Source organism: Myxocyprinus asiaticus, chromosome 31 (genome assembly GCF_019703515.2).
Source record: "Myxocyprinus asiaticus isolate MX2 ecotype Aquarium Trade chromosome 31, UBuf_Myxa_2, whole genome shotgun sequence".
Classification (NCBI taxonomy): domain Eukaryota; kingdom Metazoa; phylum Chordata; class Actinopteri; order Cypriniformes; family Catostomidae; genus Myxocyprinus; species Myxocyprinus asiaticus.
This window is the reverse complement of record NC_059374.1, coordinates 22168181-22181180: the sequence shown is the minus strand read 5'-3', so window position 1 is coordinate 22181180 and position 13000 is coordinate 22168181. Positions and strand designations below refer to the sequence as shown.

Here is a 13000-nt window from a genome sequence, read left to right as displayed (position 1 = left end):
AGAAAGAGATAAGACACATATAAGCATGGAAATAGCTGGAAAATAAACAGACAGCCTACATTTTATGCAATTTAGGTGGTTTCAAAGAAAGAAATGAATGAGAAATAAATATGAGCTTCTGATTGCTCCCTTAATCTGGACATTGGGCATTTAGAGAGCACAACCTTTGATCACAGAGCTATCTCCCAGCTTTCTCAGAAATCTGAGGACAACAAGTCAATCCATCCTCCACTGAGACATTGTGTTCTATAACAGGAAGTTCAAGTTTTGTTTTGGTACAGTGAGACAGGGCTTCAACAAATGACTGCAGCATGCAAATGTGGCTCATAAACAAACCCAACTCCTCCCATCCTGCCTCAAAACCCCACCCCCTTATGAATCTCCTCCCATTTTACATTTCAATGCCAGAATCCCTCCTGTCCTTTTCTTTTCCTACAAATTTCCCTGTTACAAATGAACCTCTAAAGCCCTCACATTTACATGCCTTTCACACATTTTGTTCCTACATAAAAACAACAGAACAACACTTTCCCATTTCTTAAAGGGATAGTTCACACAAAAATGAAAATTCTGTCATTCTGCATTTACGAATGTTAATGAATAGAACCTTTTGTACAGTGATAACAAAATAAAATATAACAAAACTAATATTAACATGAAGCGAAATGACCCAGAGATGTGTTCATGTTGAAAGTTATTCAAAATAACTAAGATGTTTTTTCAACTTATGAGGGAATAATGTTAAAAATCCACGTGGACATCATGTTTATCTGCGTGCTGATGCGTGAAAAATTAATTAATTTTATAAAGCGGCATATCAAACAAAACTAGAGGTGCTACTCTTTACATCCAAACAGGTTTCAATGAAAAAACTTAGAGGTTTCTTACCAGAGGCACTTTTGTTGGCTCTGCACCCATAGAAGCGCTTCAAGGAAATCAACATAATGTTTGTTGTCACGAGACTCGGTGCACCAGAAGTTTAACCTTTAAATTACAGTCTTGAGTCTTGTGAACAGAACTGAGTTGGTCTAAATTCATGTAAATTATGCGTTGCCTATATTAAAGCCAAAATACAACATCCATGTGGAGTCACACAAGTTTAAAGAGTATGCAAAAGCACTATAAAAGTAGTCCTAATGACTTGTGCACTATATTCCAAGTCTTTTGAAGTCATATGATAGTTTTATGTGAGGAACAGAGAAAAATTAAGTCGTAATTATGAAAATCATGACATTTGACCTAGATGAGTTTATGAGAGAAGCAGCAATGTCCAATTTGTGAACAAATCAATATCTTCAATGAATCAGAACGAGTCAGACCTTTTCAATGAATCAGTTGATCTGGTTCACAACACCTGTCTAAATGATTCTTTCACAAATTAGACTGATCCGGCACTCAAGTTCAACTCACTGGCTCAATTATCTGGTCCAAATTTTCAGTGAATGACAACGAAAGCTACTGTATGATTTCAGAAGACTTGGAATACAGCCTACAAATCGTATTGGAATGCAGTGTACCACTTTCAGGATACTTCTGTGCTTTTGCATCCTTTTTGAAGCCTGAAAGCTCCAGTCCCCATTTTTGTAATTGCATGGAAAAGAGCATACAGTACATTCTTAAAAATTTCTCCTTTTTGTGAAGACAGAAAGTAATATTGAGTTAGAATGTCATGAGTGTAAGTAAATGATGACAGAAATGTAAGCGCAGCGTAGTTCTAGTGGGAAGACTAGAAGCTGTACATCATTGCACCATTAGCTATCTAACTCCTAGCCAATCACATGTAAGCCATTGCTTTATAAGTCTGCTCACAATCTATCACATTGCTGTTTCAGTGTGCTAACACAGTAACCTCCACCACCCCACCACCACCAGTTAAGTCCCGTCCTGCACGGGGTTAGGCTCCTTGCCCCTGCCTCCTATCTCCAGCAGGATATGATGGTTCCAAGTACAACTTCTTCGGACCGCCAGACGGGGCTTACGCCAAAGAGAGACATTACATTTCTGTTTTATATTCATCAAATAAATGTAATCTTAAATTTCACTCAAGTCTGCGAGTCTTCCTGATAGAATTTACATTTTCCCTTCACTATCCCTTTAAAGAATGAACACTAGTAGACCAGCAGTGCAGAAGAAAGAATAAAACGTCATGGTTACTTGTGTCAATGAAAATTGGCGAGTGGTATTTGCGTGCCACTCCCCTGGACATACGGGTATAAAAGGAGCTGGTATGCAACCACTCATTCAGGTTTTATGCTGAGGAGCCGATATGAGGTCCGGCCATTTCAGCGGGTGGAAAGAGGGACACAACGTCTCGTTCCCTCCATCAGGGAACGGAGGTTACACAAGTAACCATGACGTTCCCTATCTGTCACTCACTCGAGGTTGTGTCGATGTAGTGACACTAGGGGTCCCTATAAGAAACGCCACAATTGGCTGAACTGTGTTACATGAACTGGCGGTGTGTGGTGGGCAGACTACTGTGTGCCTCATAGCCAGCACACCAGGTCGACACGTAACCTCCCCCAGCATAGTGATGAGTGTCGAACGGCCCTTTTTGGGGACAAGTCGACTACCCAAGAGATAGAGACAGGCTTAAACCAGTCGTGGCCTCTTTTCCCCTTCTCTTTTTTCCACTCCCTAAAAAAGAAGGGGGATTATCTGACTGGGCCGCCAGGTCTAGTTGGGGGGTGTCTCTCCCAAGGGGAAGACACAGCGGAGACCACACCTCGCCCAAAGAGAGGGGGGGGATATTTAAGTGGACGGATACGTCACATGGTCTTTCCAACCATGTGGAGAGTCTTCAAGGTAGATCCTGCCCAATGGGGGAGGAATTACTACAAACATGGAGACTGGGGCAGAGGGGCTCTGCCCACGGAAGATGCAGTTTGCCAACAGGGAAACAAATTAGCGGAAGATATATATCGCATGGGGTTAGCCTTACAGGGAACCACCACATGCAGAGCACCTACCCCAGAACAGGACTCTTAGTTAGCACGTGTACAGGGCCGGCAGCGAATCTCTCCGAAAACTCGACTGCCACAGGGCTCAGAGGAAGTCAACCAGGGAACAAACTTGTGAACACTACTGGGAATTAATGGCGCACCTCTTCAGCTCAAAAGGAGGTGGAAGGCGCTATGTGCAAGCGATACACCCGGCCGGCTATCCCGGGCTTATCTGCTTGTGTTGCGTGCCACTACCTGGGACGAAACCAGTTCCACCCGGAGGTTGTAGAACCTTGCAAATGTGTTGGGTGTTGCCCAGCCCACTGCTCTGCAAATGTCTGTTAGAGAGGCACATCTGGCCAGGGCCCAGGAAGCCGCTACACCCCTGGTAGAATGGGCTCGTAGACCTACTGGGGGTGGCATGTCCTGGGTGAGATATGCCCTAGTTATGGCATCAATGAGCCAGTGGGCGATCCTCTGCTTGGAGACAGTGCTTCCTTTCCGCTGTGCACCAAAGCAGACAAAGAGCTGCTCAGAGATTCTAAAGCTCCACGTGCGATCCAAATAGATGCGTAAAGCGCGCACCGGACACAGCAATGACAGGGCTGGGTCTGCCTCCTCCTGGGGCAGCGCTTGCAGGTTCACCATCTGCTACCTGCGGTGAGACAGAGGCGGCTTGTCCAGCAGGGCTGTAGGCTTTAGACGTCAGGGATGACGTGAGCCTACAGGGCTTGGACGAGAGCTTAGGGCGTTCATGCCAGGTGGCGGCGCCCTGCGGGCATAGGTGCACCACGAGCGCCTTATCCACCGGGGGAATCGCCGTATAGCCCCTGGCCGCCCTGCCATCGAGGGTAGTGAGAGCACTTCCTCGTGCACTTCCAGAAGAATGGCACTGGAGCGGGGCGTGGCTGCTTTGACCACTCGCCAATTTTCATTGGCCTTTTATCAAAGACCAGAGGTGTCTCGGGCTCCCAAGAGTGACCCCTAGTGTCACTACATCGACACACGTCGAGTGAGTGACAGATAGGGAAACCCAGTTATTACAGCAGGTCTCCAACCTCCCTCTGCCTGCACAGGAACACCACTGAAAAGTATTTGACTGAAGCTGCACAACATTCACTGCAAGCCTGTTATTAAAACAGCTGTGGAGATATCTCCAGCTCCATCAGCACAGACCTCCATTCAGAAAAACTCAACAACATTCAAACATCTCTATCTGTATGTGTCTAAGTGTGCACACACGTGTGAACTCGCACTGATATTGGCATTACACACAACCAGCTTCCATTCACACTTCCTCATTATGTGGGATGAGATTATTATTGGAGCTACAGGCCTGGCCCACAGTGGTACCATACTGCATATGCTTGGTGTGGCTTAGTGGGATCTGAGGGCAGTCTCTCACAGCGGCCCTGAAATGTGAAAGGGCAAGAGCTCCCTGTTGCTCTGCTTTAACTAGACACCTCTGGCAGGGTACAAAAAAGTAAATCCTCCTAACATCTTTAATGACAGTGGATTGTAAACAGTCCACGGTGGCGTAATTGGGCTTAGAAGGGAGCGCCATCAATATTCCCCAGGGCTTCGAGCTGCCATCAGGAGAAATAAGCTAGATAAAGGTCACGTTCTTCTGCAGTACTGAATACAACGCTCTTTTTGCAATACAAGCAAGTTAAAAATGGCTGTTGGTTTAATTTGAAAAGCAATCAAATGTATTTATATTTATAGTGTCCTAAGTTAATCAAAGTGACATATTTGCAAATAAACCGTGAGATTGTTCATTAAATCAAGAGGGAAAAGATCCTAAGAGACACCCTAACAAATTTTCCAAGCACTCAACAAGACAAACACAAAGAAGAACATGACTGCAGATGAGATTTCAGTATAATTACTGAAGTACATTAGTATAATTAGAAAAGTATTTATTTAGTATATTTGTAGCTGTACCATTGGTTTTAACAGACAGAAAGCAGTTGAAAATGATTCTGCTTCTTTTTAAACAGCTAAAAAAGTGCCCAGTGGTGGCCACTGCCTTACAAAAGTGGGGAAGCACAGACTATTGTTTTTGGTCTACAAAACAGACAAAATATCCAATTATGAAAGCCGAAATAAGAGTGTTATGTTAGATTGCAAATAACTGCGCGTGTATCTCTGAGCTGCCAGATATTATGTGCTCAACAGCGATGCTTTTAAATTTCATATGTCAATCACGTACATCACCGTTTCAATTATTCCGATTGTTGTCAAGTCCCACCCATTTGAGAGCTCGACCAATCATCATATAGAGATGCCATAGACTCCCACTGAAGCACATCATTTATATCGACTATTTGTAAAACTCGTCATTGCCGCATTTCTATTTGTATTTATTTTTATTTTATTTTATTTATTTATTTTTTCTCCCCAGTTTGGAATTCCCAATGTGCTCTAAGTCCTCGTGGTGGCGTAGTGACTCGACTTAAACTGGGTGGCGGAAGACGAATCTCAGTTGCCTCCGCGTCAATCCGTCAATCCGCTCATCTTATCACGTGGCTTGTTGAGAGTGTTGCCGTGGAGACATGGCACGTGTGGAGGCTTCATGCTATTCTCTGCAGCATCCACACACAACTCACCACGCGCCCCACCGAGAGCGAACCACACTACAGCGACCACGAGGAGGTTGCCCCATGTGACACTGCCGCATTTCTTAAGAAATTGTATACAGAATCCTCACAAAATGTGCCTGAGTGGTCGACTAATCGACTAGTCGTCCAACAACTGACTAATTGATTATTGGGGTCCACTATTAACATTCATATTTTTAGTGGTGGTTTTAATGGGAGACACATGTCTACAAATTAATTAAGAGATGCAACTTCTTAGAGAGCGTTTTTGTGTGATTATGGCTTGCTGTGCTTAACGGTGAATAACAGTCAGCACGGTAAAACCCTCTGCAAGTTTTGTCTCTTTAATACTTTAGATTTAGTCTTTTTATATGTTGTTGTTACAGCAATCAAAGCGCCGAATCAGCAATACATTTCAAGACGAATGTCCGCTCTGTATAGAAGCCTTTCTTATTTCTTACTTTTCATTCTTTGATAGTTTTGTGTAATATGATGCTATAGTTAATTAGCCTGTTTATTTGCTGAATATCCCGTTAGTCACCATGTTGAAGTGCTGCACTTACCGTCCGTATATTACTCTGAAATGCATCTGATTGTAGTCACGTGAACATAATGGAGCCTAATTATTATTTTTTATCCATAACATAGACTAGTCGACTAGTCATTCAAACAACTAACCGATTAGTCGACATGTTGAACATCCCTACATCCCGTGTAGTCTTATAGCAATGCCAGAAACATAATCTACGCAAGCGCCAATGACTAACCCCAACTAACTTGCACAGAAAATATTCTCTACAAACTGTTACGGCCATGAACGTAGTGAGAAAACTGATCGTTGAAGAAGGCCGTTAATGGAGCGCCCCTTGCAGCAAATCTAACAATACAACAATGTGAGAAATCAAGCTTGCATAGCTAGAATGTTTCGGGTGAATGTCATGAGGAGACATACTATGCCACATATCATTCATAGCAATCTAATTACCATTCACATGTGCTTCCTGCACAAGCCCTGGATGTTCAACATGATCCCGATATCTGTGCATGGGACAGAAGAACAGCTAAAACATGTAGTGGTGGGATGACTCGAATCTTCCAGGGTAAAATAAACTGCATGAACTTTCACCCCAGTCAGATGGGCCGCATGATTTAAAAAGCAGTTAACATGTAACAGATCTCAGCATTACAAAAACAAAGATATTTATGGTAGTCTGACTAACCGAACGACACAGAATGTGAGTCCACCCAAACAGCCGATGAACAGCTACGTCACCACTGACACCTACTTCTCCATTTCAGCACAGATAGGAAAAACACTCCTTGGGCCAAGTGGGATGGATCATTGTGTTTGGAACTAACCATCAGAGCCAAGACAAAACTCTTAAATCTTGCACCAATGCAAACTAAAACACACTGCTTTACGCTTTCCAGCTTTACACTGGACATGAACAATGTATCTTTAAGAATGATCTGCCTCAGTACCAGATCAGTGAGATTAATTGTTAATGCCCACAGCTTGTAGTGTGCCAAGACCTCTCTGCTCTTGGAGCGGAGATAAGATTACACTTATCTTTAAATCACTCTTCTTCTCAAGTATCTTCTTAGGCCAGAAACATACTCTACACACTCTAAACAGGTATATTTACATGGACATGAATGCTTAGCCAACACATTGCAAGTGCACAGCCCCATTTTACATCTTTAATGTGCGTTCTTGCATTACTGTGGTGGTAACAAACCTTAATATTCAAGGGGGCGATAGAGTTACCATTTAAATGTCTGAGGATTTGTTATTATTAAGGTAGCTAGCTATAATCATGTTGACTTTAAAGCTGATGTGTGTAATTTTTCAATGTTAAAATTATTTCGTGTCACAGCTTAATTTGAAGAACTAACTATAAATAAGCCATATGTAGATTGATTTCATTTCTATTTATAGGGATCCTATTTAAATAGTAGTCACTATATCCTATATATCCTAACATAAACATACTATTACAACTTACATCTGCACAGACAATGAAGCAAATGAACAGGTGAACTTGAACTAAGTTACATGCTAAAACACAGAAAATTAATAACAGTCTCTAAAACAAAGAATTTAAAATACAGTAACTTCTAAAAAGAAGCTAATACTTCAGTACATTCATTATATGCCATTATTCTAGGAGCTCAGGATTTCATGTAAATGTTTGATACATGTTTAAATTCATAAATGTTTATTCATTTTTCTAAATGTTTCTAAAATTTGGTCTGTTAAAGTTTGACACATTTTTGTCATTTTGCAGATTGTCATCAACTAAAATATGTTATTTTCGTTGACTAAAGCCAGATAGCACACCTACATCTCCGAGATGTCTGTTTAAAGGAATATTCCGGGTTCAATACAAGTTAAGCTCAATCGACAGCATTTATGGCATAATGTTGATTCCCACAAAAAATTATTTAGACTCAACCGTCCTTTTCTTAAAAAAAAAAGAAGCAAAAATTGAGGTTAAAGTGAGGCACTTACAATGGCAGTTAATGAGACACTTTTTGGAGGGTTTAAAGGCAGAAATGTGAAGCTTATAATTTTATAAAAGCACTTGTATTTTCTGTTAAAACTCATGTATTATTTGAGCTGTATAGTTGTTTAAATTGTCATTTTTACAGTCATTTTAGGGTTTTTTGATCTCACATAGTCATGTCAACGAAGTTGTAAAATTGGCTATAACTTCACACAGAAAAGGTTAGTAAGCGATTTTATCACACTAAAATCATGTTAACACAAATATTGTTTACATTTTGTGGCTATACTTTTAAAATAGTGTAGTGAGTATTTTAACATTTACAAATTAGCCCCATTCACTTCCATCATAAGAATAGTCCTTTAAGAGCATTTAATCTGAAAAGCATCACATTCTAATTAACATCTGCTATACATCTTAAAAAGATTGGATTTACAAACATTCTTAATCATAAACGTCTCAAAGCCATCTGCTGAATGTCTTATTGACATCTGAGAGGAAATGTCTTATTATTATAAAAATATATCTGCCAGATGTAAACACACACATCAAATAGACATCTGGGTGATGAACGTGGAAATTGTATGCCAATTTAGTCAGAGTGAAACTGACTTGAATGAATATGACCTGACGAAATATTGACAAAATTGAAAGGACATTTTCGTCAAACAACTAAAACTATAACTAAAACAAAAAACTGTGAAAATGAACACTGGTACAATCAATAGAAGACAGCTGAGTTTTCTGGACTTGACCTGAACTAGACTTGACTTGAAAGAGCTCATGCCCACCATGCCCCTTGAGGCAACACTGATAAAGCAACGGCTAACTGCCTTGCGTCTGACACATTTCGGAATGCACAACACATGATACGAAGCTAGAAGTGTGTAGCTAGAAGTGTGTGTGTTCATGCACTTGGCTATGTTGCAATACAGAGGCACAAAGACTGTTTCATGCTTAACTGAAGGATGTGGGGGCTATTGCACAGTTTAAGGGCCCCCTTCAGCACTTCAGGTATGGTTCAGGTGGGAGTCTTATATAATAACAGGAAGTAGCAAGCAGCGTGGGAAGAGCATGATAATTTAACGACTTTCCTCGCTCTAATGGGAGACATCACATAGGTATTTTCTGCTCAGAGTATCTGAAAGGTCTATAGGTGGCTGAATCATAACAGCCACAATTAAACCCACAGCCCAGAACGTTAAAGACTACACAGCATTCAGGCCTTTCTTCTGCTTTAGACGTCAATGCAAGCTTAAAGTAGCCCTTTCAAAACAATGCCTGCACTGTCAGCTGAGGCTTAGAAGCAATGAAGCGGCACTCATGCAGCCCACACCATTCCAGAGGAGGCAAACCCTTCCTCTATCAGAGACTGCTGGTGGGAGTATTGATGAATGAATTAGCTCACTAATAAAATTGGCTGACTTCTGACATTTTCAGCATAGCATGCAGCATTCAGGTCCAAGAATGCTGAGAAATAATCGTATTTCCTCTTGGGCAGTAACATCAGTCTCCAATTTGGCTTTTCATGTTCTGCCCTACACGAGTGATGCATGTGGTCAATCCATACAACAGACATATACAATGGGCTGATCATTATGTATTTTGGTATAATTCTATATTTAATTAATGTTTTTCAACTGCTGTAATGACATCGACACAAGTGCATGGTTGACTGAAGAATAATGTGTGTTCTATTCTGAAAAAAGGGTCTCATGCAATGTAGAGTAAGGCTTAGTCTTGGATAGATCATGTGACTTGACATGTAAGTGGTGGTCTTATATAAGAACTGGGCCAGTCTAATTGGTCCTCCCAGCTCCATAAAAAAGCATCTGAGGGTAGAGTATTCATGGCTTCAGCCACTTAAGAGCGGATCATAATAATAAATCAGTAAATGTAACATTACCTGGACATCATAGAGTGCCACAATGTTCTCATGTTGGAGTTCCTATAAATAAAGAAATAATAAACACTGTTTATTAATATCTTGCCATTATAAAACAATACACATTTTTTAATTCAATGTAGTGCCAAGCTGTACATTACTAAAATGCATGTATATTGCATTGATAGAAAAGACCATATGAAACAACTCACCTTCAAAATTTTGATTTCTTTTCCAAGGAGAATCTGAGATTTGGAGAGATTCTTCTTGTTAATACTCTTGATGGCAACTTCCCAATCACTTTTCTGCAAATATTAGACAGGGAGAGTAGTTATCAAAAGTAGGGCTGGGTAAAAATATAAATTTTCTGATGCATCGCAATCTTCGTTTGAACTATTTCGATATCGATTCTTAAATCCCAAGAACGATCTTTTACTCTATGTGGCAACCCTCTATAATGCAAGTAAATCACTCGCATGTGCAACCAAATCTCACGCTATGCGAATAAAAATGTTGATGATTAGCCACTGGCTAGTAAATGTTCAGATTTCACTCACCAGTGATTGAGTATTATAGTGGAGAAGTTATTAGCACAGAGGTCCTTTCTCTGTGTGTTGAGAGTAGGTCCTTTCTCTACGTGTTGAGAGTAAAATTTGGTTTAACTCATTCTGTTTTTCCAAAGACGTGATCCACGGATCCATATGTCACTGAATAATGTCTCTTTTAATACCCTTTCTGTTTTTTTACAGTCAGTTGTTGATTAAAAACAACAACAAAAAAGAAACATTTAATTCTAATCACACATGCATGCACTAAAGAAAACATGCTGATGCCACCAGTCTTAAAGAGACAGTTCCGAGTTAGCATGTGTTCCACATATCATGTACATCAACAATATATACTGTATGCAATTTCAAGAAATTAATTGATGGAATAGACTGAATTTGAACATTTTTCAAAACCTAAGATGTGACCAATTTGATGAAAAACTAATGATAAAATATATATTAATAATTATTATTTTTGAATTGTACTTAGAAAGTTGCCTTTATAATTAAGAGCATTAGCTGATAGAGAATTTTTTTCATATGTCAGCAAAATGGACATTGTAACAGAAATGTACCCATACACCGATCAGCCACAACATTAAAACCACCTGCCTAATACTGTGTAGGATCCCCTTCGAGCCTCCAAACAGTGCCAACCCACATCTCAGAATAGCATTCTGAGATGCTATTCTTCTCACCACAATTGTACAGAGCGGTTATCTGAGTTCCTGTAGACTTTGTTAGTTCGAACCAGTCTGACAATTCTCTGTTGACCTCTCTCATCAACAAGGCATTTCCATCCCCAGAACTGCCGCTCATTGGATGTTTTTGTTTTGGCACCATTCTGAGTAAAATCTAGAGACTGTTGTGCATGAAAGTCCCAGGAGATCAGCAGTTACAGAAATACTCAAATCAGCCCATCTGGCACCAACAATCATGCCACGGCCCAAAACACTGAGATCACATTTTTTTCCCCATTCTAATGGTTGATGTGAACATTAACTAAAGCTCCTGACCCATACCTGTACAATTTTATGCACTGCATTGCTGCAACACGATTGGCTGATTAGATAATCACATGGATGATTGTTGGTGCCAGACGGGCTGGTTTGAGTATTTCTGTAACTGCTGATCTCCTGTGATTTTCACGCACAACAGTCTCTAGAATTTACTCTGAATGGTGCCAAAAACTAAAAACATCTAGTGAGCGGCAGTTCTGTGGATGAAAATGCTTTGTTGATGAGAGAGGTCAACAGAGAATTGCCAGACTGGTTCGAACTGACAAAGACTACAGTAACTCAAATAACCGCTCTGTATAATTGTGGTGAGAAAAATAGCACCTCAGAATGCTATTCTGAGATGCGGTTTGGCACTGTTTTGGTGGCACGAGGGGGACCTACAGAATATTAGGCAGGTGGTTTTAATGTTGTGGCTGATCGGTGTATGAATTGATATCAAATCGAATCAAGATCAGAATCGAAATCGAATTGAGAGCTTGTGAATTGGAATTGAACCAAATCTGGAAATCTGTATCAATACCCAGCCCTAATCAAAAGGCATAAGGTGCAAGATGGATTCATGTGCTAAATTAGATTCAGTGACTGCATATGAATCCCACAAAACATTTACTTTCCCAAAATGTAAATGTGTTTTTCAAACAGCTCATTTTTTTAACCCTGTGAGTTGGAGTGTTGGGTTGAGGACACTAACATCTGCTTCCAAAAAGCTTTTTCTATCTCTCCACTGTTCAAATCTTTTCATCATCCTGCATCTATTCTGAACTCGTGACCTGGTATGGTACCACATAATGCTCAGAGTAAATGGGATTGTTGCCTCCGGGAGAGCCACTTGTGTAAGGTGGGATACCATAGGGCTGCACACCATCTTAAAAAAACTGCGTCCCCAACTCGTAGGAGCTGCAAAGTGGAAATCCATGAATAGAAGGGATGCTTTCATGTAAATGTAGGTTAATAGGAGATGTTCCTACAGCACACTGTGCTGTGGCCAAGTGCTGGCAGCACGCGAGAACAGCACTGAAAACCGCCTCACTGAAAACCGGCTCAGTCAAGCGTAATTAAGGGAAAACAGAGAAACGCTGAACCCTTTAAGAATGGGACATCTCCTTTTTATATCACATCTAATCAAGGAACGAGAGGCTGAATTGCACTCACTCCGCTTAAAGGGACAGTTGACCCAAAAAGGAAAATTTTGTCATAATTTACAGTACTCACCCTAATGTCATTTCAAAACATTTTCTTTCTTCTGTGGAACACAAACTGAGATGTTAGGCAGAATGTCAGCGACTGATAGCATAAGTCACCATTCACTGTCACTGTATGGAAAAAAGATGCAATGAAAGTGAATGGGTATTGAGGGTGTAAGTCCTGAACATTCTTCCTAACGTTCCTTTTGTTTTCCACAGAAGAAAGCCATTTGGTTTTGGAACAACATGAGGGTGAGTTGATTATGACAGAATTTTCATTTTTGGGTAAACTATCCCTTTAAGCTGTACCCTTAA

At 40.6% G+C, this 13000-nt stretch overlaps 1 protein-coding gene across 3 annotated transcripts in view; it reads right to left on the bottom strand.

Annotated features, from left to right (window-relative positions):
- ulk2 (unc-51 like autophagy activating kinase 2) overlaps window positions 1-13000 on the bottom strand; it is a 56308-nt gene that overhangs the window by 36501 nt on the left and 6807 nt on the right. For all 3 annotated transcript variants that reach the window (XM_051666197.1, XM_051666198.1, XM_051666199.1), the window contains exons 2-3: window positions 10147-10239; window positions 9956-9997 (exon numbers count right to left, since the gene is read on the bottom strand). In XM_051666197.1, coding sequence (XP_051522157.1) covers window positions 9956-9997; window positions 10147-10239 — 135 coding nt within the window. The remainder of the gene's footprint in view (window positions 1-9955; window positions 9998-10146; window positions 10240-13000) is intronic.